The 19,995-nt window shown below is 56.4% G+C and overlaps 2 protein-coding genes across 2 annotated transcripts in view; both read left to right on the forward strand.

Moving 5' to 3' along the window:
• The window catches only part of COL18A1 (collagen type XVIII alpha 1 chain), a 70,817-nt gene that overhangs the window by 36,485 nt on the left and 14,337 nt on the right, over window positions 1-19,995 (forward strand). The window contains exons 3-13 of the mRNA XM_067298671.1: window positions 11,808-12,352; window positions 16,483-16,566; window positions 16,799-16,858; window positions 18,252-18,390; window positions 18,558-18,661; window positions 18,803-18,829; window positions 18,945-19,133; window positions 19,305-19,331; window positions 19,428-19,490; window positions 19,600-19,686; window positions 19,859-19,912. Coding sequence (XP_067154772.1) covers window positions 11,808-12,352; window positions 16,483-16,566; window positions 16,799-16,858; window positions 18,252-18,390; window positions 18,558-18,661; window positions 18,803-18,829; window positions 18,945-19,133; window positions 19,305-19,331; window positions 19,428-19,490; window positions 19,600-19,686; window positions 19,859-19,912 — 1,379 coding nt within the window. The remainder of the gene's footprint in view (window positions 1-11,807; window positions 12,353-16,482; window positions 16,567-16,798; window positions 16,859-18,251; window positions 18,391-18,557; window positions 18,662-18,802; window positions 18,830-18,944; window positions 19,134-19,304; window positions 19,332-19,427; window positions 19,491-19,599; window positions 19,687-19,858; window positions 19,913-19,995) is intronic.
• On the forward strand, window positions 2,589-3,899 carry LOC136992297 (collagen alpha-1(XVIII) chain-like). The gene has a single exon (XM_067298471.1). It carries the CDS (start codon window positions 2,589-2,591, stop codon window positions 3,897-3,899), a length of 1,311 nt encoding a protein of 436 aa, XP_067154572.1.

Below are 19,995 nucleotides of genomic sequence, written 5' to 3' on the forward strand. Positions count from 1 at the left end.
TTAATCGAAACGCTTACCCATATCACACTTAAAAAAAACAGCGTGGAAAACATTGTATGTAGCTAAAAGCTATTTTAATCATCTTTTTTCACTTTTCTCATGAATATTTCTTGACTCTTTTTGTTGTTTTAAATGATAGTGAGCTTCATCGTACTTTTGATTCTGTTTTGTTTCCATTTATTCTTTAAAATCAGAGAAGAGAAAGAGTATAATCTCTTCCTGCAATATGCTGGCAGTGGAAATGCGGAATGGGTAGTCTACCTGAGACCCTGGCTTTCTCGGCCGTGCAGGTTGTGGAGTGGGGGGAGCCTGAGATTGCAGCATCCCCTGCGGTTCCCCATCTCCAGAGTACATCTCTGGCCTTTTAACGTGCTGTTTGGAGAGCACCTGAGCCATGAGTGTGAATTGTTGGGCAGGGAAGTTGTAGCCAAAGCCATCGCTGATGTTATCCCCAGGTGACTGGGGTGGGACACTGTGGACGGGCTGGCCGAGGCCACGGTGTGTTTCACTGGGGCCACAGCAGCCGGCGCGCTGCATCAAGGCTCGCGGTGGCTTTGTCACTGCCCGAGTGCGCGCCGGAGCGTGGCCCCAAGACCGTCTGCGGGAGAGAGGAGTGCTGGGGACGGGAGGGGAAGTCTCGAGGGTGGGGAAATGGGCCTGATAACTGGATTTTTGGCTATTTTTAACTGTGTGCGAAGAGCGAGGGACTTGGCTTTTGGCATGCGCCAGCCGGCTAATTGTGGGAACAAATCTGTAGAAAAGCCTGTAGCCTTCCTTATTGAAATTGATGCTTTCCCTCTTTTTTTTTTTTGAGGAGGACTCCTATGTCGGCACTGTGGCATTTGAAGAGGGCTCTGAGCGGACAAATGCTCACGCTTGGTACGGGAGGAACGTTTCCCTCGGCCAGATCTGTCCCCCTGGAGAGGTCCCTGGTGCTGGGGGAGCACTGAGTCACTGCGTGTCCCTGGGACAGCTCAGCCCCGCATTGCTGCCCCGGGGCTGGCAGCTCTGCAAACAGAGCAGCGTGCTTGGCGCCTTTCCTCTCTGTGGGAGGAACTGGTTTCAGTTAAATGTAGTGGTCTTTGAGTGCTAAAGGGTAAAATGCTCAGAAGTCCTGGCTTCCAAAGCTAGCTGGCATGTGATGTGAGCTGGGGAGGCTCACCTGTGCTCCCCTGCCAGCTCCTTGGTCTCTTGATAACATCTGGGGGATCCTGGACATGTAATGGAGCCAGGAAAGCATCTCAAAAGCTCTTGAGACTTGCTGTGTTTCCAGACAGCAGAAATCTTGGAAGCATTTTCTGTGATTTTGCTCTTTTCTTAATCCTGCTCTGACGTTATAACCCATGCGGGTTAGCCCGGAGCTTGGGGGCAGCGCTGCCAACAGGTGAAACCAGCAGACTGGGGGTCTGCCCAGCGGGCTTATCTGAGCAGTCACGCTGGAGCCACAGACCTTTGGGGAGAAGGGTGTTGCAGCCGAACGCTGACCTGCTGCCCCAGCTGCCGATGGCCAGGCGGGGAAGTCGTGCTGGAGCCCTGGCCAGCTGACAGCATAACTGTTCCTGCAGCCAGGTCTCCCGAGAAAATCCCACAGTGCAAGATTTTGGAGGGGAAGCCAGAGCACTGGCTGCCAGAGGGCTTTCTGGCAGGGCTGCTCCTGGAGCGGGGATGTCAGCTGAGGACAGGATCCGTCGGGGAGCGCGGACAGCCACAGCTGGAGGCTCCTTCACCATCTGGGAAGCTGGGCCTGACCTCTGAGAAGGGCAGCGCTGCCTGGTGCAGGGGAGCAGCCTTGCCCGCGGCAGCCTTGGTTTCTGCAGGCTGCCCCAAGCTGGGCAATGCAATGGAAACTGTGTCCTCAAGCAGCGCATGACCCCTTGCATACGTGAGATGGCTTTTCAATGTCAGTCATTTAACTAGAGCTGTGAGGGGGAGAAAGGAGGTCTCCAGGACATTTTGGGTAGGAAGGAGTTAAAAGCTGGAAGCAGCAGCTGGCTGGTGCAGTGCAGGGTGCATGAGAGGAGGGTGCGAGGAGGCTAGTGCACCGGCTGGCGTGGCTGAGAGACTTCCCTGGGGGGGGGTCAGGTGGGTCCCTGGCCTTAGACCCCATGTCGCCTGGGTGGGATGTGCCTGGTGCAGGGGGTGTTGAACGAGGGAGGCCAGCGGTTGGGAGAGGAGGGCTTGACTCAGCCGGCCCAGCGGAGCCACTCCTCCCGGCTGCTCCTGTTTGAAGGATTGTGCACGGAGAGCTGGGGAGGAGAGATCGATGTGAGCACTCCGGGCGTCCGTCTGGGGCAAAACTTCTGGTTTGCCCTTCCTTTTTTTACCCCGGTCCCCTCTGTTTTTCTTTCCAAAGCAAGGGGGCTTGTTTTTCTCTCCTCCAAATGGCTCCAGCCCCATGCTGCCTGGGATTTTTACTCTTTCTGACTTGCTGCTGCTTCTCCGAAGCACAGCTCCTGAACTGGCTTTGGGGTGGCTCAAAAGTCACGGGGACATCCGTAGCACCCGAAGGGAGAACCGCTGCATCCGAGCTGGCGACGGAGCCGCTCTCCTCTCCGGCAGCTCCCCGGCTGAGCGTGTCCCCGCAGATGATGGCGCAGGACGAGGAGGGGTCGGGGGACGTCACCAGCCTGCAGGGCTGGGAGCCGGGTCCCAGCGCAGCAGTGCCCACGGGCAACGAGAGTGTTGCCAGCACGGAGCTCCCGCGTGTGGCTGAAGGCACCCACAGCGGGCTCGAGCAGGGGGACGGGAACGTCACGGGGATGCCGGAGAGCACGGTACGACCGCCAACAAGCATCGCTTCGACGGCCACTCCTCCCATCGGCACGGCACCTGCCCGCAGCCAGGACACGACCAGCAGCTCCACCAAAGGCCCCCACCTTCTGACGACAGCAGGACCCGAGCTGGTGCTCCCCGAGCCAACAGAGTCGCTTGGCAAACGGAAGGGGACTCGGGTGTCCTTGCAGAGGCCGGTGGCACCCCGTCCAGGTAGTGCTCCTTTCCCTTTCTCACCAGGTGACGGTGCCCACGAGCAGGTGGTACCTCCCCAGGAGCCCTTCTCAGGAGAGGGCTTAGGAAGCCTTGCCAGCCCCAAAGCACAGCCAGCCCGCGTAGCGCCTTCCCGGGCCCGAGATGGAGCATCAGCTACGCCACATTCTGCAGACCACCCGGAGCTGTCCCCTCGCGCCAGCACGCGAGACAGGCGACCCTCCGCTGCCTTTGGGCTGCCTCATGCTGCTCTAAGTGCCACCCCTCCAGGTGACCGGAGCCCGAAACGTAGCAGCAGCAGCCAACTGTTGCAAGGCACTGGACGACCTGCTGGCCGCTGGGGGCTAGCGCTAGCCGGTGTAAATGGCAGCTGGAGCCCTTCTGCTCCTAACGTGAATGCAACTAATGATGTGGACTTTCCTCCTGCTGATAACTCTGATCCTCTCGAGTTTGATTTACTAACCTCCACTCTGCGACTTTATAGTAGTAACAGCGCAGGGTTTGCTTCCTTCTTTCCCGGACTGACGCCAGAGGCTGGTCGTTGCCTGCCCTTCCCAGCCCGCCTGCCCTACTGTACCACCTTGGGCACCAAACATTTCAGATTGCCAAATTATCTCAGCCACGGCAGCGAGGCGGAAATTCGGGCTGCTTTGCATGAGTGGGAGGGGCTGCTTAAATCCCGGTGTCACCGCTACTTGGAGTGGTTTCTCTGCTTGCTCCTGGTCCCTGGGTGTAACGCTTCTGTCCCCATAACTCCCCCGCCATGCCAGGGCTTCTGTGAGGCCGTGAGAGACCTGTGCTGGATGCACTTGGCCGCTGGGCACCTGCCTCTCCCGTGTGACTCTCTCCCTGCGGAGGACGGAGGGTATTCTTGTGTCTTTATTAATGTTTCTGCAGGTAATGTGGCTGGGTAATCTCTTTTTGTGTGTGTCTCCCCCTCCCCAAACTCCACCAGGTAAGGCACCCTATGTTTTCAGGGTGTTTTGGGGTATATGTCTGTTACGCACCCTTTCTTTTTTTGGAGCCTACTCCTTTCTCAGGGCTCTGCTCTCCTGGGTACGGGTCGGAGCTCATGGCATGGCAGGTACCTGTCCATCAGACAGAGCTGTGCCCCCAGGCAGACCTGGCTTCAGTGCCTGGCCAGCAGGTTAGGAGCTGGGAGCCACTTTAGCCTCTCGCGTCTGTCCTCTCTCACCCCATTCCTCATCCCGGCCTTGGGACATTGGAGGCAGCATTGCAGTGGGCAATTTGGTGGGGAGGGGGTCATCTCCCTATAGATGTGGCTTGGGGCTGGCTTGCCCCCGGTTCCTTCACGCAGTGGCAGGGCAGATGCACAGCCTTGGCTGCGTGACAGGAGAGGGCAACTGACCCTGATTTGGGGGAAAACCACCCTGCGATTTGCAGGGCTGCAGTGCTGCCAGGTAGCTGGTACCAATCGGAAAGCAACAGGAGATGCTTTTCCCTTGTCGCTATGAGATGCTGCTGAGACCCCTGTCCAAAATCTCTTTTCATCCAGCCTCAACTCTTCCACGTAGCTACTGCTGTTGGTTTTTGGCTCCCTCCCCAAGGCCAAGCATCCCTGTCCTGTCCTTGGGCTGTTGCAGCTCCTGCAAAATTCAGTGGCCAGGCTAAGAGGCAATGTCCCTGTGGCCATGATGAGATGCCCCTTGAGCGCACATGGCAGGGTTATGTCCATGCCTGTGTCCAGGGCCAGTTTGTAGACACCATTGCCCATCACAGTGCTGTTCCTAACTGTGACTTGAGCTATCGGCTGTCTGGAGGTCCAAGGAGCAGGAGAGCAGTGGTTCGCAGTGTACCGAGTCTCCTGTCCTCCTGGAGCAGGGCATTTGCAGAACTGGGCTTGGTTTGCTCCGGTGAGCTCCCCCCTGGGCATGGGGCTGGGGACAGCTCTTGCCTCCCCACAGCCAAGCTCAGGGGTCTGTCTCCTTGCACTGGGCTCTTCCCTGTGCCCACCTGATTGCTTCAGCATTTGGGGCTGGCTCGGTCTGACTGCAGAGTGGCCATGGCAGTGGGGATGCTTCAAGGTGACCTTCAGTGAATGCTGAAGGAAGCGCTGGAGTGTTGCTCCCCTGTGGGCTGGGGTGGGGGCTGTGACCCTGCATGCACATGCACATGTTTGCTCCTTTCTCTCCGAGCTGCCCAAGCACCTTTGCCTCGGGGTTAATGATTTACACGTGGCTAATGTTTGATCCCCTCTGTTTGGAAGGCAGGAGAGGCATTTTGTGTCCAGCTTTCATTGTTGGGTGGTTTCGACCCTTGCATCACTCAGATAAACTAAAATGCCCCCCTTCAAAGGGGAGAAAATAAAGGGAAAGACAGACTGAGGATGTTCTTCAGAGCAATAGAAATGTGCGTCTAGGTGTCAGAGCAGAAATGAAGTTTGTGAAGAAAGGAGAACGTGCTGGGGAAATAGGGCAGGAAAGGCATCGGGGTGGTAGGTATTACCTTCATTTTCCACCAGATGTGTCATTCTTTGTTCTCCCAGGACATCTGTGTTAACACCCACCACACTGACTCTTGGCTGTTGGCATGATAGTCCAGCTCTGAATGGTGCATAGCTGGACCAGCCGTTGTGTTCAGAGGGGCCTGGAACCTCCTTATTTAATGGATGTAGAGCATCTCTCTTGAAAGTTTGGGGGGAGGCATCTTGCTGTGCCTGACCTCTCTCTGCCACTCTCCCTGTGCATTTCTCCCTTCCAATGTCCTATCGCTGACATGCCGGGATGAACTTCTGAATGCGGCTGTGTTCCCGCACCAGACCCTGGACCCCCCTGGGTGAAATCCTGGGGGTGCCAAGCCAGAAATGGCCTTGAGGCTGTCTTGAAAGACACCCGCTGCCTTCAGAGAGGTGATTAGCAGAGACTGGCAAACAAGGGATGCACACATGGAGGGAGGATGACTCTCATGGGCTCTGACCCCTCTACCCTCAGTGTTAAAGCAGTACTGTTCGCTGGCTGTCCCTCAGGGTGATGTGAGAGGGTCGCCAAAACACTCGCCTTGAGTTCCCAGACAGTCGGCAGCAAAGAATCCAAGTGGCCCGTCAAGACTTGGCGGCTGTCAGCTGTCTCGAGGAAATGGGGCTGGGCAGTGAATGCAGGGGCTGTAGTGCACTCACTATGTGGTTCTGAGGGATTCAAGGTGCGATGGTGGACCAGAGTGGCTTGGGTTGAGAGGTATCTACTCCTGCTTGTGTGGGTCCCTCTGCAATCCCAGTGGGAGCTGATATGCTTGGGGTGAAGACAAGAAGGATGTGGAGCAGCAGGACAGCAGGTCAGAGCATCTCTGGGGCCTGGTGAAGGTTCTGCACTCTCCATGTCCAGCATGCAAGGGGAGATCTGTCTTGGGCCGGTGCCTTCCAAGGGCTGGCAGCTCAGAGCCGGGAACCATCACTGGGGAGGGTTTGCTGAAGACTGAGGTGAGTGCTCAATTCCCAGGTTCCTCTAGGGAAATAAGTGATGTGCTTTAGCCAAAGGCCGAGGGATGTGGCACAGGGTGCCTTATCCTGACACCTGATCCAGGCATCTTGGCTAGAGACATTCCTGCAGTGAAGCAGCTGCTGCATGTCCTGCAGATATCCCTACTGCTAAAGGGCTTTGCCTTCTCTTGGGTGCCAGCTCTGCAGTCACCCCACTGCCACAGCCCAGCTCCTTCCCACATTGAGACACCACTGGAAAAGGCCATGCTAGCTCCACCAAAAAGCACTGCAGCATCCAGCAACCCCTTAGGTTTGTGGTGGCTGCGACAAGGTCCAGGCTGGAGAACCCTGGAGGTGTTTCTTGTGGTCTGGGGCAGGTGCTGGTGGTTTGCCATGGGGACAAGGGCGACTGATGTGAGTGGGATATTTGGGCTGTGTTGCTTTCCGTGAGGCTCCGGGAGCCGTTCAGAAAAGGCAATAAAGGGGTGCTATGGCCTGAAGGGCTCTGGTTTAAAAAGGGGCTGGGGGTGGGTTTTCTCCCATGCACAGCTGGGAGTTTCAGCAAGTCAGGAACTTGCAGCAAGTCAGCCCTCGGATAATGGCACCAGCTCACGGGCAAAATAGCTGCGCCGTATCTCATTTCTTGCTGGTATTTGTTCTTGTAACACTTCCAGCTGCTAGAGGCGAGAGTACAATATCGTATTGTAGTCAACAGTGCTGGAAAATCTCGCGTTCAGGCCTGGATGAGGATTTCTCACTGGCAGAGGGCCCATCCCCACCCTCCAGCGGCAGGCGCACCCAGGCGTGCGTCCTGGTGTGCTGGCGCAGCCCCAGCGTGCTCAGCAGCGGGCTGCTCAGAGGCGTCTGGCCGGCATGAGGCTGTTGCCGCGACATAGCATCCTTTCCCCCCATGGGACGGGACCCAGAGGTGTCCCTGCATGGCTCAGGGAACAGCTCCGCTCTGTGGAGCCCTTTCCCGCAGGCTCTGGCACCCCTCGCTTTGCAGTGGGGGTGGTAGGGCACCCAAGGGGGCTGTGGGGGGCAGGCAAGGGGGATGGGGCCAGGCATTTGAGCAGGGATATCCTGGTCCTTGGCAGCTGTGTGTGGGGGAAAGCCAAGTTATATGGGGCAACAGGACACTCAATACGGAGCCCAGGGCAGCTCTGAGCTGTGGTCTCGTGCATGTGATAGGGACAGTGGTCCTCCACTGACCTTCCCAGTGCTGCTTGCTGAGGTTGGTTGTTCTCCTTATCTCTTTTGCTGGAAAGAGCACAGAGTTTTGATTTGAGGGATCTTGGGCCCTTGCGAAGCAGCAGCTCGCAGACCCATGTGTTTCTCTCCCACCGTACTCGAGCTGGCTAGGGGTCATGCAGCAGGACAGCTGACTGCTCTCTGAATGTGTGCAGGAGGCAAGTTTTGGCTCTGCTGCACGCAGAAATCTCCTGTTAGTGCAGCTTTTCAGCAAATTGGGTTGGGATCATTATGCCTCTGGGATCTGGTACTTGTTAGGAGCGTTTCTGTTTGTAAGGGGGCGTCCATTTGAAGGGGTGTCCCATTATTGCCTGCTCCCCAGGCTCCATCCAGCTTTGCATCTCTGGCTGTAGATTTGTTTGCATGTTGTGCATGGGAAAGATGCAACCCCATTTTCTTTGAGAAGCCTCCTTGTATTGTCACCCAGGTCCAACTCCAAGCCAGGGAACAAGTGGTACATTTGGAGAGGCAGGGAGATCCCTGAGCCAGTTAAAACACTAAGGAAAACATGATTGAAAATTGCATTGCTAACAAAAGCCTCTTTCAGCCTTCCCCACTGAGCCTCAAAGGCAGAGGATAGGTTGTCCGGATGCAGAAGTCGCAGCGATTGCTCTTACACCCATCCGAGCCTGCACAGACCCCTGGGAGGAAGCTCTGATTTCCTCTTAGCTTAAAGCTGTTCTGAATTTGGCTTCCTCCAACCCAAGATAAACTTCATCCTGGCATCCCCGCAGCCTCTCATAGGGCTAGCTTGGCTGGTGTTCCCTTCTGCGTGCCACAGGGGTGGCTTGTGTCATTGGGACAGTGAAGAGCTCGGTGGGAGCAGGGGGTTTCTTAGCAGCGGCAGCTTGCGTGGTGTCTCTGTGCGTGCTGTGTTTAAGGGATAGGGGCTGCAGGGAAGCACTGGGGTCCTTCCCCATGGAGCAGGATGGGGATGCTCCCCTAGGGAAGCCCAATCTCATTGCAGGATGTACGAGAGGGAGGGGCTGGATGCAAGATGAGGAAGGAGGTTTCCTCACACCTGGGTGCTCAATTTTGGGGTACCAATTTTGGAGTAAATCATTGATAACCTGTGGGAGATTTGAGGTAGCAGGGTGGATACGGAACGGTTTCAAAACAGTGAGTTCAGGAGGAGAGGATTGGAGGAACTGAACCTTTTATTTTCTGGAAAGGAGACCCTCCCCCCACCACCACTAATCCCTAATCCACAGTGTTTCTAGCGTCCCTCCCACTTCGTCATGGGGCGAGCCCCGGCCTTGGTGGCTCAGCAGCCGTGGAAGGGTGGGGATGCTCTGCGTGTGCTGGGTGGGCACCAGCCAGCTGTGCAGGTACCTCCAGGCTTTGGAAGAGGCACCAAGGTTTTTGTCTCCTCCCACCATCCCCAAAGACATGTTTCCCTTCTGGGTTGGGCAGGGTTGGGCTAATTTCTTCTTAAAATTTAAGAACTCTAGAGGAAAATGCTTGGATCCGGAGCAGTGTGTAGGTTCCTGGCCTCCTGTACCACTGCATGACTGGTTCTCACTGGGTTCAGCACGCATCTGCTCTGAAAGCCCCCTCACTTTTCATGCTAAAGAGCAGGGAAGATGTGGGGGGGCATTGAATTTTCTCAGCTCTTCCCAGAGGCTTCTCATGTTCCCAGCTTGGGATGGGGGGGCTGAAATCCACACCAAACTTCCCAACTGGTGAGGCTGCATTAGTCCAGGTCTTGACCTCTCTCCAGTTTCTGGGTTCATATACGCCCAGTTGGACTGCTCCTTTCCAGAAGAGGCAATGACCTTGGGAAGAAAACTAGCTGTAAGCCTGAGATGGGGACTATGCTGATCGCAGGGCAGCATACATGCAGGAAGAGTTGATGGGTTTCCTTGCTCCTGGGAAATCTGGAGTTAAAAAACACCAGAGTAGAACAACCCAGTTGGCACCAGCCCGAGAGGTTGACATAAGAAAGGAGGAATCCAGCACCCGTTGTGTGGGCGATGAGGATGTGCGTGCTGCCAAAACAACAGGAGTTTACATACAGAGGGCTGACTTGCATGGCCAGATGTTCAGCTGCGCCTGGTAGGAGAGACCGTTCTGACCAGAACTCCCCAAAGTGCCTTGAGAAAAAGAGTAAGAAAAGGAGCTGATCTTAAAATTGAGATCATCTGGGAAGCTGACTAGGCAGAGATGGGGAATGTCAATCTGAGATGCTTTCCCAGGCAGTGCAATGGGAGGCTTGCTAGTGGGAAGGCTGTGATTTATTCCCAGCAAGGGTGACCTGCAAGCTCTTCCGCAGCTGCACAGTCCGGAGCCTGCCACAGGGACAGGCTCACATGAGGGTCACTGTGACCCCAGGAGCAGGCATAGGCACATGTGCAACACACTTCCTCGCAGCTCTGCAGGCAGGAGCAGGGGGCCCGGTTGCCTCCTAGTGCTCTAGTTGCCTCCTAGTGCCTGGATGCCTCTGGGCTGGACGAGAGCTGGGGCCATGCATGTTCTCTTGCTCCACAGGCCCATATGGGCACGCACAAATTCTGTAACAGGAGATGCTCAGGGAGCACGGCTCCCTTGGGGAGTCTGCAGCACTGCACACCTGGCTCGGGGACCCCAATGCCTGCAGCTGGGTGGCTAACAGGCTGTCCGCACTGTACTGTCACCCTCCTGCTGGCCTGGCACCACATTCATGGTCGGGGAAGAGCTGTCCAACACAGCGGGACCAAGGGAGGGCTACAGCAGGGCTTTCTAGCCTCCTTGCAAGAGGAATTTGCATTTTCCATCCAACCCCCAAATCTCCGCAAAGTCTGTTTACTAGCTGCTTGTGTAAAGAAGCCCCCAAGACTGGGGGCGACCGGTGACTGGGGGGATGCTGGTGCAAGGGCATCTTCCTTGCCAACGGCTGGGCAGTGCTGGGAGAGGGTGAAGGGAGAAGCAAGTCCTGCTGTTTGACCTGCCTCAGGTTTGTTTGTAGCCCCTGGCTGATTAGGAACTTAGCCTCCACTGTTTTTAATAGCATCCTCATGAATGAGCCATGCTGGAACTCCAGGAAACTCATGTTATGGGCTTGAACCTGCCAAAAAATACAGCAACAGGCCATGCAGCATATTTGTGGGAGCATGGGAAGATGCCAATTCCCTCCCCTATCCCCCGGGATCATCCCACTGCTGTTCTCTTCCATTATGATGCACAGGCTCTCCCGAGGCATCATGTTCCCCAGGTTCACTCCCAGCCTGACTGGACGTATGTGCTGCTTGTGTCACTTCCGAACTGATGCAGGCAGAGGCTGGCAAGGAGCCATGACACCAGTCTATGCAGAGGCAGGATTGTCCAGCAGGCCCAGGAAGGGCTGCAATTTGGCTACAGCCCTCGGGAGACCTGAGTCTGCTCTCCTCCTCCCATTCCCACATGTAAAAATTCCCCTTGCTCCTTGGGGAAAATCCCTGCCTGTCATCAACTAGCTTTGGAAGCCAGCCGGTGGTGTGGCTCAGCTGAGCCGATGAGCCCTGGGGAGGTAGAGCAGAGGAAATTACTGAAAAGCATCATCTGGAGAGCGCAGGGTCAAAGCTGTCCAGGGAATGGGGCTGAAGTCGGGAATGGATTTAGCTGCAGGGGGAAAATATCAAAATGTTTCTTTAGGGATGATGAGCATTGGTGTCACCTCAGTGACAAGAAAAAAAAAGATAAAAAAGAAAAAAAGAAAAGAAAAGCTGTTATTTAATTGGTTTGAAAGGCTTGAAAGAGTGTGAAAATGAAATGATTAGTTGAATGAAATGTTTCCTTTGGCCAGATGGAGTTTTTGGGTTCAGCAGCTGATACGTAAAACAGAGTTCATCATGGCATCACATCTCTGATCTTGGGTCTGGCAGTTCCCTTCTCTCTCGCATCTCTGTGGAGCTGCAAAAGCAGGTCCCATAAGGAGGCGGCATTAGGGGAGCATGTTGCCTGGTGTGGGCAGAAGAAGGCCTTGAGTTGTCCCCCCAGAGGTGATGCTCTCTGGTCCAGAAACTCCTGTAACTGGTCTGCAGCCCTTGTCCAGTGGGTGAGCTGGCAAGCTGAAATACTGAGGACACTGGGAGAGAGGAGACCTGCTGAGGGATGGCCGGGTGAGGGTGTGTGGCACCACCAAGCTGGTTGTGACCATTCTCTTTCTCTTCTCTTGCAGAGAATTTGAGCACTGAGGTCAGCCTCCTGGAGCTGATCGGAGACCCCCCACCAGAGGAGATCCTCAAAATTTACGGCCCCGACAACAACCCAGGCTATGTCTTTGGACCCAGTGCCAACACAGGCCAGGTGGCCCGGTACCACCTGCCCAGCCCCTTTTACCGGGACTTTTCTCTCCTGTTCCACATCCAGCCCACCACCCCCCGGGCTGGTGTGCTCTTTGCTATCACGGACTCCTCGCAGAGCATCATCTATGTGGGCGTCAAGCTCTCGGACCTGCGGGCAGGTAAGCAGCAGATCATCTTCTACTACACAGAGCCAGACTCCCAGAGCTCCTATGCAGCGGCCACCTTCACCGTGCCCACCCTGCTGAACCGGTGGACACGCTTTGCCATCAGTGTGGAGGAGGATGAAGTTGTCCTCTACCTGGACTGCGAGGAGCACGAGCGGGTCCGCTTCGAGCGCTCCCCAGATGACATGGAGCTGGAAGATGGTTCTGGGCTCTTCGTTGCTCAGGCTGGAGGAGCTGACCCGGATAAATACCAGGTAAGGCTTCATATCGCCCCAAATCAGCATATCTGAGGGAAAACCTGTTTGAGACTGGAGGGATGTGACACCAGGCTGTGCTGATTTAACTAAGCCTCTGTACCCAGAGGATAAACCAGTGAATGTTCAATCTCTTGTGTTCATTCCCAAGGAAGCCTGGGGAGGGCATGATGGTTTATGATGCAATAAACTTTATTTTCTTGGGTCTTTCCAAGGCAAAGATTGCAAGGCAGGCTGGCAGGAGGGGTTGGGGTTGCATGGCTGCAGTCTCCATTGCCTGTACCTTCTCCAGCCACTGGTAGAGCAAACATGGGGGATAGCACAAAGAGTCTGTTTGAATCTCCACTTTGCTAAAAATACCCATCTCCTTTGATGCCTGTTGATTTGGCTGGTAAAATATGTCTCTTAGCTGGAAAAAATGTTTGGGCTGGGGCATATCTTTGCTGGCCGACTTTGGATGGTATCTGCAGGAAGACTTTTGAGAGCAGGCAGAGAAGGTGATAGCTGAATCCGTGATTTAAGAATGAGTTATGTTTTAGATAAGATTTATGGAAAGTGTGTGGAAAATGCACCACACTTGAACCAACATGGAAATCCCCCTACAATGCTTAAGGAGAGTAAAATTCAAGACTCCTCTATGACTTTTTCTTGGGTTGAATATATTTTGCCCAGTGAGAGAAACTCTGTTGTGGGGAGCTATGCATTTCCCATGGTTGCTGGGCTTTGCAAAGTGCATTTCTTAGCTTAAACATTGTCTTGACCAACGACCAGAACCGTTGCAGTTCTGACTCAGTTAAACCAGGGAGGTCAGGGAGGGCGGCTGCAGAAAGTTTCCTCAGGAAAGGGTTAATCATTGATGGGCTGGGGACCAGGATTACTGTCTCAGTGTGGCACTGGCTTCTGAAGGGTCTGGAGAGCAATCTTTCACTCTTTAACCTGCCAGGTCAGGCCATTGACACAGAGAAATGCTTTGCTCCCATATTGGAAGGGGTTTGGTACAACATCTGCCTGGTTTGGAAGGCAAATGCAGAGAAATAGCCCAGAGCAAAGGGCAAACACCCATGCATTTCTAACACATGGTGGGTCTGGGAGGAAGGTTGTGAGCAAGCGAGCACACAAAATACCCACTCCCAGCATTTGTTCCATTACAAACCAACACAAACTTACATTATCTGGAACTAACAGGGTGTAGAGCTGATTAAAACCTGGCCCCCGGACAAATCACAAATAGAGCTGCTAATGGGCAGTTTGACCGCTTCTGGCAGGGTCTCCCTGGGATCTGTTCTTCCTCTGGAGATGCCTTAGTGGTTTTATCAGTGGTGAAGGCAATGGGATAAAACCTGGAAGGGTGAAGTCTGCAGGCAATGCAGAGGCCGTTGTGATGGCAGATAAAAAGGAGGTTACTGTTAATTGGGTCTCAGCCATGGTCCGGCAGGAGGATTCGATTGCAGCTGAATGCAAGATAAGACCGATGGTACCAAGAATGTTGGCTGCCCCCTTTATCCGGGCTGCTGGGTCCTTATAACTATCCCTCAAGGGGATGTTTCGGTTCAGGGCTGGAACTGGGTTATTTCTGAAGCTTCCTGTGAACCCTGGGACCGGAAAAGCAAACCTTAAGTGTTGCGTTTATCAAAGCATGGGCTGAGAGGCAGCTAGGTTTGATACTGGTGCTTGGCAGAAAGGAGAGGATTTGATTAGAGCTGGTCACCAGGGTCGGGTAGCTGGAGGAGGCTCAAAACCCACCCGGGGAGCGCTTGCTTGTGGGCTAGTTCTGTAGCCCTAACTGCATTCCAGTAGGGATTTACATCCCAGAAGACTTTCCAAAGTAGTGTTTTTGGTGAAAGGGGCCGTTCTGGCTGAGCATGCTTTCTGAAAAGCCTTGCCCCAATGCTGTCAGAAGAGCAAGCCTGCCTGATCCTGCTACAAAGCAATGGGATGCCAGGCAACTTCCTTGGGGGCAGACTGTTTTCAGGAAGCGCGGTTGCAGAAACATGTCCATGGGGCTGTTTGTTCGCTGAGCAGATGCAAATAGGAGTGTGATACTGGGTGCTTGAAAGGCAAGGCAGAGCCACGTGGTTATTGCCTGAAGCTGCTGCGAGAGTGTTAGTCAGGCCTTGCTGCTTGCAGCCAGCATTGCTGGGCTCGTAACAGCCTCTCGCTTTTGTTTTCTTAATTAAATCGTGTTTCCCGAGCACAGATCTCTTTCCCGGACGTGGTGTGCTGTGCTTTCAAGCGAGTCCAAATATTATTTTAGGTGTCTCATCCAGAGAGAGAGAGCACAAGAAGGACGTTCCACGGGCAGATATCTTTCTTCTGCAAGCTCATTTGCGAGCACAATCTCCATTGTGGGCCGGGCGGTCCCCGGCAGGGTGGTTTGCTCTGCACCTCCCTGTGGCGATCAGATGGCCAGGCCATATCCCAACTCTGCAGCCTGGCCCGGGAGAAGCCCTGGGAAGGTGAGGGGCAGCGTGCTGTGTTCGTCCCTAAGCAATGGGGAGGACCTGAGGTGGGATGAGGGTTGCAGCCTTGCCCCATGATGCCCAGGATAACTCTCATACTTCATGGAAACCGTTGGGTTCAGTCTGGTACTTGAACATAGTCCTCTTATCCCCCTACCCTGCTCATCGAGCTGACTCAAGTGCTCCAGGGTTCATCGACAGTCCCTTGTTTCTGCTCACCTCTCATGTTCCCGGATGTCCTTTGCTCCTGGAGAGCTGTTAAATGTTCCCTCTATAGTCAAGATGGTTTAGCTGAGTTCTCCTTGAGGGCAGAGGGGGAATTAGAGATGAAATTTTGGTTGCACACAGAAAAGCTCTTGGGGTTCTTGCATTTCGGGAGAGGCTTTGTCTCCGCTGCCTGGGAACACTGTCCGGCTGCCACGGGGATGTGAGTCATTCCCCTGGCGGGACAGCCTTTGCACCTCTGTCATGGGTAAGCAGCCTTGCAGATCGCTCGGCGGATCGCTCGTGATCCTCAGAGCAGAGACATGGAGGCTGTCGCGGCTCGCCATTGCCAAGCCTGCCCTGCTGCCATTCTGCGGGCCAGGGGTAGCAGCAAGCATCACATGGTCCATCAGGGGTTTCTTCCCAGAGGGAAGAGGCGCTTATAGTGCACTTTGCTTTCAGCATGAGGTGAAGACCTTGCTGGACCTGAAGCCCTTAGGAAGGGCAGGAGTGGCGTTGCTGCTACTTTGCTGGTGCCAGGTTTGGCTGTTGTTGGGAACTGCCTGAGGCATGCCAAGAGGGGACACTCCTCTCCACATCGGCTTCGATAGCTCGGCTATGGGGCAGAGTGATTTTCCAGAAGCAGCTTTTTTACGAAAGAATTTGAATTGCTTTGTATAAAGAATCTGCATTGTATAAATGAGTGGTTGGACTGTAAAACCCAAAATAAATGGTAAGGAAGTGTGGATTAGCCTAAGAAATACAAAATCAGGGCTGCACTGGACCGCGGGGCTGGCCAGCAGCCCTTTCTTTGGAGCAGTGAGGTAGCGAGGAAGTGTTTTTCCCTGTGCCCTGGAGAAGGAGAAATGAGGACCATGTCCAAAAATTTCCTGCAAAAATGTTTCTGTCTGGCTGTCTTGATCCTGGCTGTGACCTCTGCTCGGCCTGCCCGGTTTTGGAGGAGGCAGAGGAATTTTTCTCATGGATTGCGCTCCACACTGGAGAGTCAAGCTCTGCCACCAGCCCCATAGCTGGACCTGGGGAGCTGGCTGGCGAGGGCTGAGCAGGAGATGGGTCCTTGCTTGGAGGGGAAGTGTTTTCCGAGCCAGGTGAACAAACCTTTGGACAGTCAAGTGGTTATGCAATGCAAGGCATGTGGCAGGCTGGATCTGGGTGTGAGAGGGTTTCATCCATTCCCTCTGTACCTGCATTGCATGCTATGCTGGATTGCAAGCTGGCTTCTTAAATTGGGAGGGGGGGAAACCCACGTTAGGAGCTGGCTGCTTAATCCAAGTCCATTTTCTTATGTGCAGCCCGCAGGGATGTGGTAATAGAGCCAGGAGGGCAATGTTGGCTTTGGGGGACACGGCACAGGTCACGCTGCAGAGTGGCCGGAAACAGCGGAGTTGTGGCCCGCATCTGTTGAGGGGCTGTATCCGTGACCCTCCTGGGTGTGCTTTGTCCCAGGGGGTGATTGCCGACTTGAAGCTGAAAGGGGATCCCCGGGCAGCCGAGCACCAGTGTGAGGAAGAGGAGGATGACGCTGAAGAGGTGAGCACCGGGCGGTTGCCAGCCCTGGTCAGTGTGCACTCCGGGTCATGGGAGGTGATTTTCTCATTCCTGTGTTGAATGACAATCTAATCCACCTTCTAAATGTTGCTGGGAGCTGAGTTTCCTCTGTGGGAGGAGAGGACCTGACGTCCCACTGGTTGACCCCGACTCTGTGGCACTGGCTGGATGTGTGGTGCGCTGACCCTTTCTGTTTCTTCCTGGACAAACGTAGGTATCCGGCGATTTTGGCAGCGGAGCAGAGGATGGACACCATCCCTTGGGAAAAGACAGGGTGAGTTGGTACCTGAGGACGTTGCCTTTAGCTGTGGGACGTTGGTTGGTGCATCCAGCTGGGTCCTCAACCCCTTCAGATGTGCAGCTACTGGGGACACCCCGCCAGGCCTGCCCACACATGGCAGGCAGTGAGTTTACCCCATGGGTAAAGCTCTCCTTTGCCAGCGATGTTGCAAGTGGATGGCTCTGTTAGACCTTTGCAGGGAGGTGATTTGTCGCCAGATCATCTGGTATCCCGTGGGCATGTTCCCATTTCGGTTGCCGAATCTGGATTGCCTCCTGCTCCCGGGTGTACGGAGGGAATTGCTAAGCCTCCCTTTTCCCAGCAGTGCATTAGGGCCTGGAAATGTGGTGCTTGCACATCAGGAGCGCAGATCCCAATCTAAACAGTGTCCGGCTGCCAAGGCAATGGTGTTTGAGGATGAGAGAGCAAGCTGGGCCGTCATGGTTTGGAACTGCGGCTCGGGGCGGGGCGGGGGGGGGGATTTGCAAGGGACGCTGTGTCCCACAGAGGGACAGGCTCATGGGGTGGCCGCGCCACGGCTTTCAGGAGACTGTCCGCTGTTTGCACGCCACCCTCCCAGCTTGGCAGTCTTTGCCTGGGTGCGTTTGCTTGAGTCCTGGGCTGCATCTTGCCGGTGTCACGGTCCTGGGGCTGACCCCGCTGGTTGCTCACGCCTGCCGTCACGGCCAGGCAGCAGCAGAGTTGTCGCTGTCCACGTAGGGAAGTGGCTAGCCCAGAGGTGATTCGCGATGGGTGCATCGGGGCAGATTTGCACCTTGAGTTGCCTGAGCTCTGCGTGCAGTTCAGGGCAGCTTGCACCCTTTGCAGTCTGCTGTGCCCCTGGCTAGGCAGTCCCTGTCACCTCTAACTGTGACTTTCGCTGACGTGGGTCTAGGGACAAAGATTTTTGGGAAGATGAGGGCTGTGTTCCCTCCCTAGCCCCAGAGCTGCGGTCCTAGAGCTCCCTATCGGGTCCTCGTGCCTGCGTTTTGAGAAGGGTGCAGAGAAATCCAGGGAGAGGAAGCGCTGGCTGTAAAATCTTCCCAACAGACTCTTTTCAGCTGAGCACCCGCTGGGCTGCAGTCTTGAAGGTGAAGGTGGGCCAATTCAGCCCGAGGCCAAGTGCAGAGTCGAACGGCTAGAGCAGTTAACTCTTAGGAGAAGGCTGTGGGTGCTTTTTGTTACTGGCACATTTTGTGCCAGGTTAGGATAGTTATCTTGGAGATCTGTCATCGTCCAAGGCCCCTCCAAGGCCGTCAGTCCCTGAAGCGGGGCCATACCTATGCTCTGCACCTCTGCTGCCGCGGGCTGGGATCCGTCCCGTGTCTCTTGGGCTGGCAGCTCTGCTCTCACGCGCTCTCCCGCTTCCCCCCTGTTGCCGGTGCAGGGCGTCCCGGGTCTGGCAGATGCCGTCCCCGTCACTTCTCCCCCTGTGGCCGAGGGCAGCGTGCCGAGGATCAGCGCGGGCTCCCCGACGCAGGCAGAGCGCGCCGGAGTGGAGGAGACGCTGCTGGTGTCCGCGGGAGGTAACGCAGGCCCCGTCCGGGTAGTTTTCCCCTGCTGTGCCGGCCGGTCCTGGGAGGACCCTGGCGGCGGCGGTGACGATGAAAGGATGGGTGTCCCCCGCTGCAGGGCCACCTGGCACAGCCCCATCTTCCCCGTGCGTGACAGCGTCCCTTCTCCCTTCCGGCAGGCACTGGCCCCAAAGAGGAAAGGGGGGAGAAGGGTGAACGCGGCCCCAAAGGGGACTTGGGGACTGGCGGCGTCTTGGGGACAGGCAGCGCCAAAGGTGAAAAGGTTGGTGAGAGAGGGGGCGTGTGGCTCCAGGGTGCTCGGCTGTGCCCGGCGCGGCTGCCTCTCCCGGCAGCCCCGGGGGCTCAAGCGTCCCGGTGACGCGTCTCCATTTGACATCTGTCCATCACCCTCTCTGTCCTGCAGGGAGAAAAAGGTGACGTGGGCATCAAGGTGAGCACTGGGGGGTGGGGGGGTCATTCGGGGCCACCCGCCAAACGTGGGGCGCACGGGGGCCGTGCCGCCATGCAGCCGGGCGCAGGAGGACGCCTTCCCCTTCCGTCTCCAGGGCAGCGCAGGATTTGGCTACCCCGGCTCCAAGGGCCAGAAAGGCGAACCGGGCGACCCCGGCCCCCCTGGGACTGTCGTGCAGCGCCCCGATGGCTCCGTTGCGGAGCAGGTCACTGGGCCGCCGGGGCCTGCCGGCCCACCAGGGCCGCCTGGGAAAGACGGAGCCCCCGGCAGAGACGGCGAGCCTGTGAGTAAAGCTGCCATGCCGCAACGCGGATCCCCGTCCGGGGCGGCGGGGCGATGGAGGGGCGGGGGGGCTGCCCTCCTCCTCCTCCTTTCCTCCTCTCCTCCTCCTCCTCCTCCTCCTCTCCTGCTGCATCCCCGTGTGTTAATTTTCCCTCCTCTCTGCTGTCCCTAGGGCGATCCCGGTGAAGACGGCAAACCTGTAAGTGCACAGGGCGGGCGGGAGCCCGGCGGGGCTGGGGGTGGCGATTGCCCCCCCCCCCCCGGCTGACGCCTGCCTCTGCGCTTCCCTTTGCAGGGTGACACGGGGCCCCAGGGGTTCCCCGGGACGCCAGGGGAGCCCGGGCTGAAGGGCGAGAAGGTGAGTGCTGGCACGGACGGCAGCGTGCCCCCACCACCACCCCGGTGTCTCGCCAGACCCGGCAGCCGGGCCGGCGGTCGCCAACTCCCCGCTCTCTCCTCTGTGCCAGGGCGATCCCGGCACGGGCCCCAGGGGCCCCCCCGGACCGCCGGGCCCCCCCGGACCGCCGGGCCCCTCCTTCCAACGTGACAAGCTGGTAGGTGGGGGGACAGCGGTGGCTTGGGGAGCGTGGCGTGGGGAAACGGGAGGCGGGAGGAGCTGGACGCCGCCGGCAGTGGCCCTGGCGGGCAGTGGCGTGGGGTGGCATCTCCGTGCTGCCCGGATCCCCGGCCCGGCCCCGACGTTTCCCCCTTGGGCTTCCTTCCCAGACGTTCATCGACATGGAGGGCTCTGGGTTCGGCAGTGACCTGGACAGCCTGCGGGTGAGTGCCTGTGCTCGCGGCCACGCTGTGGCTCATCACGGGGCAGTCCCGGGGCGCGGGACCCCCGTCCCACCGGCAAGAAG

This window comes from Apteryx mantelli, chromosome 6, assembly GCF_036417845.1.
Source record: "Apteryx mantelli isolate bAptMan1 chromosome 6, bAptMan1.hap1, whole genome shotgun sequence".
NCBI classification, from domain to species: domain Eukaryota; kingdom Metazoa; phylum Chordata; class Aves; order Apterygiformes; family Apterygidae; genus Apteryx; species Apteryx mantelli.

Bases quoted from the DNA above. Each gene is read 5' to 3' on its own strand.
- LOC136992297 (XM_067298471.1), top strand. From the start codon at position 2,589: ATGGCGCAGGACGAGGAGGGGTCGGGGGACGTCACCAGCCTGCAGGGC.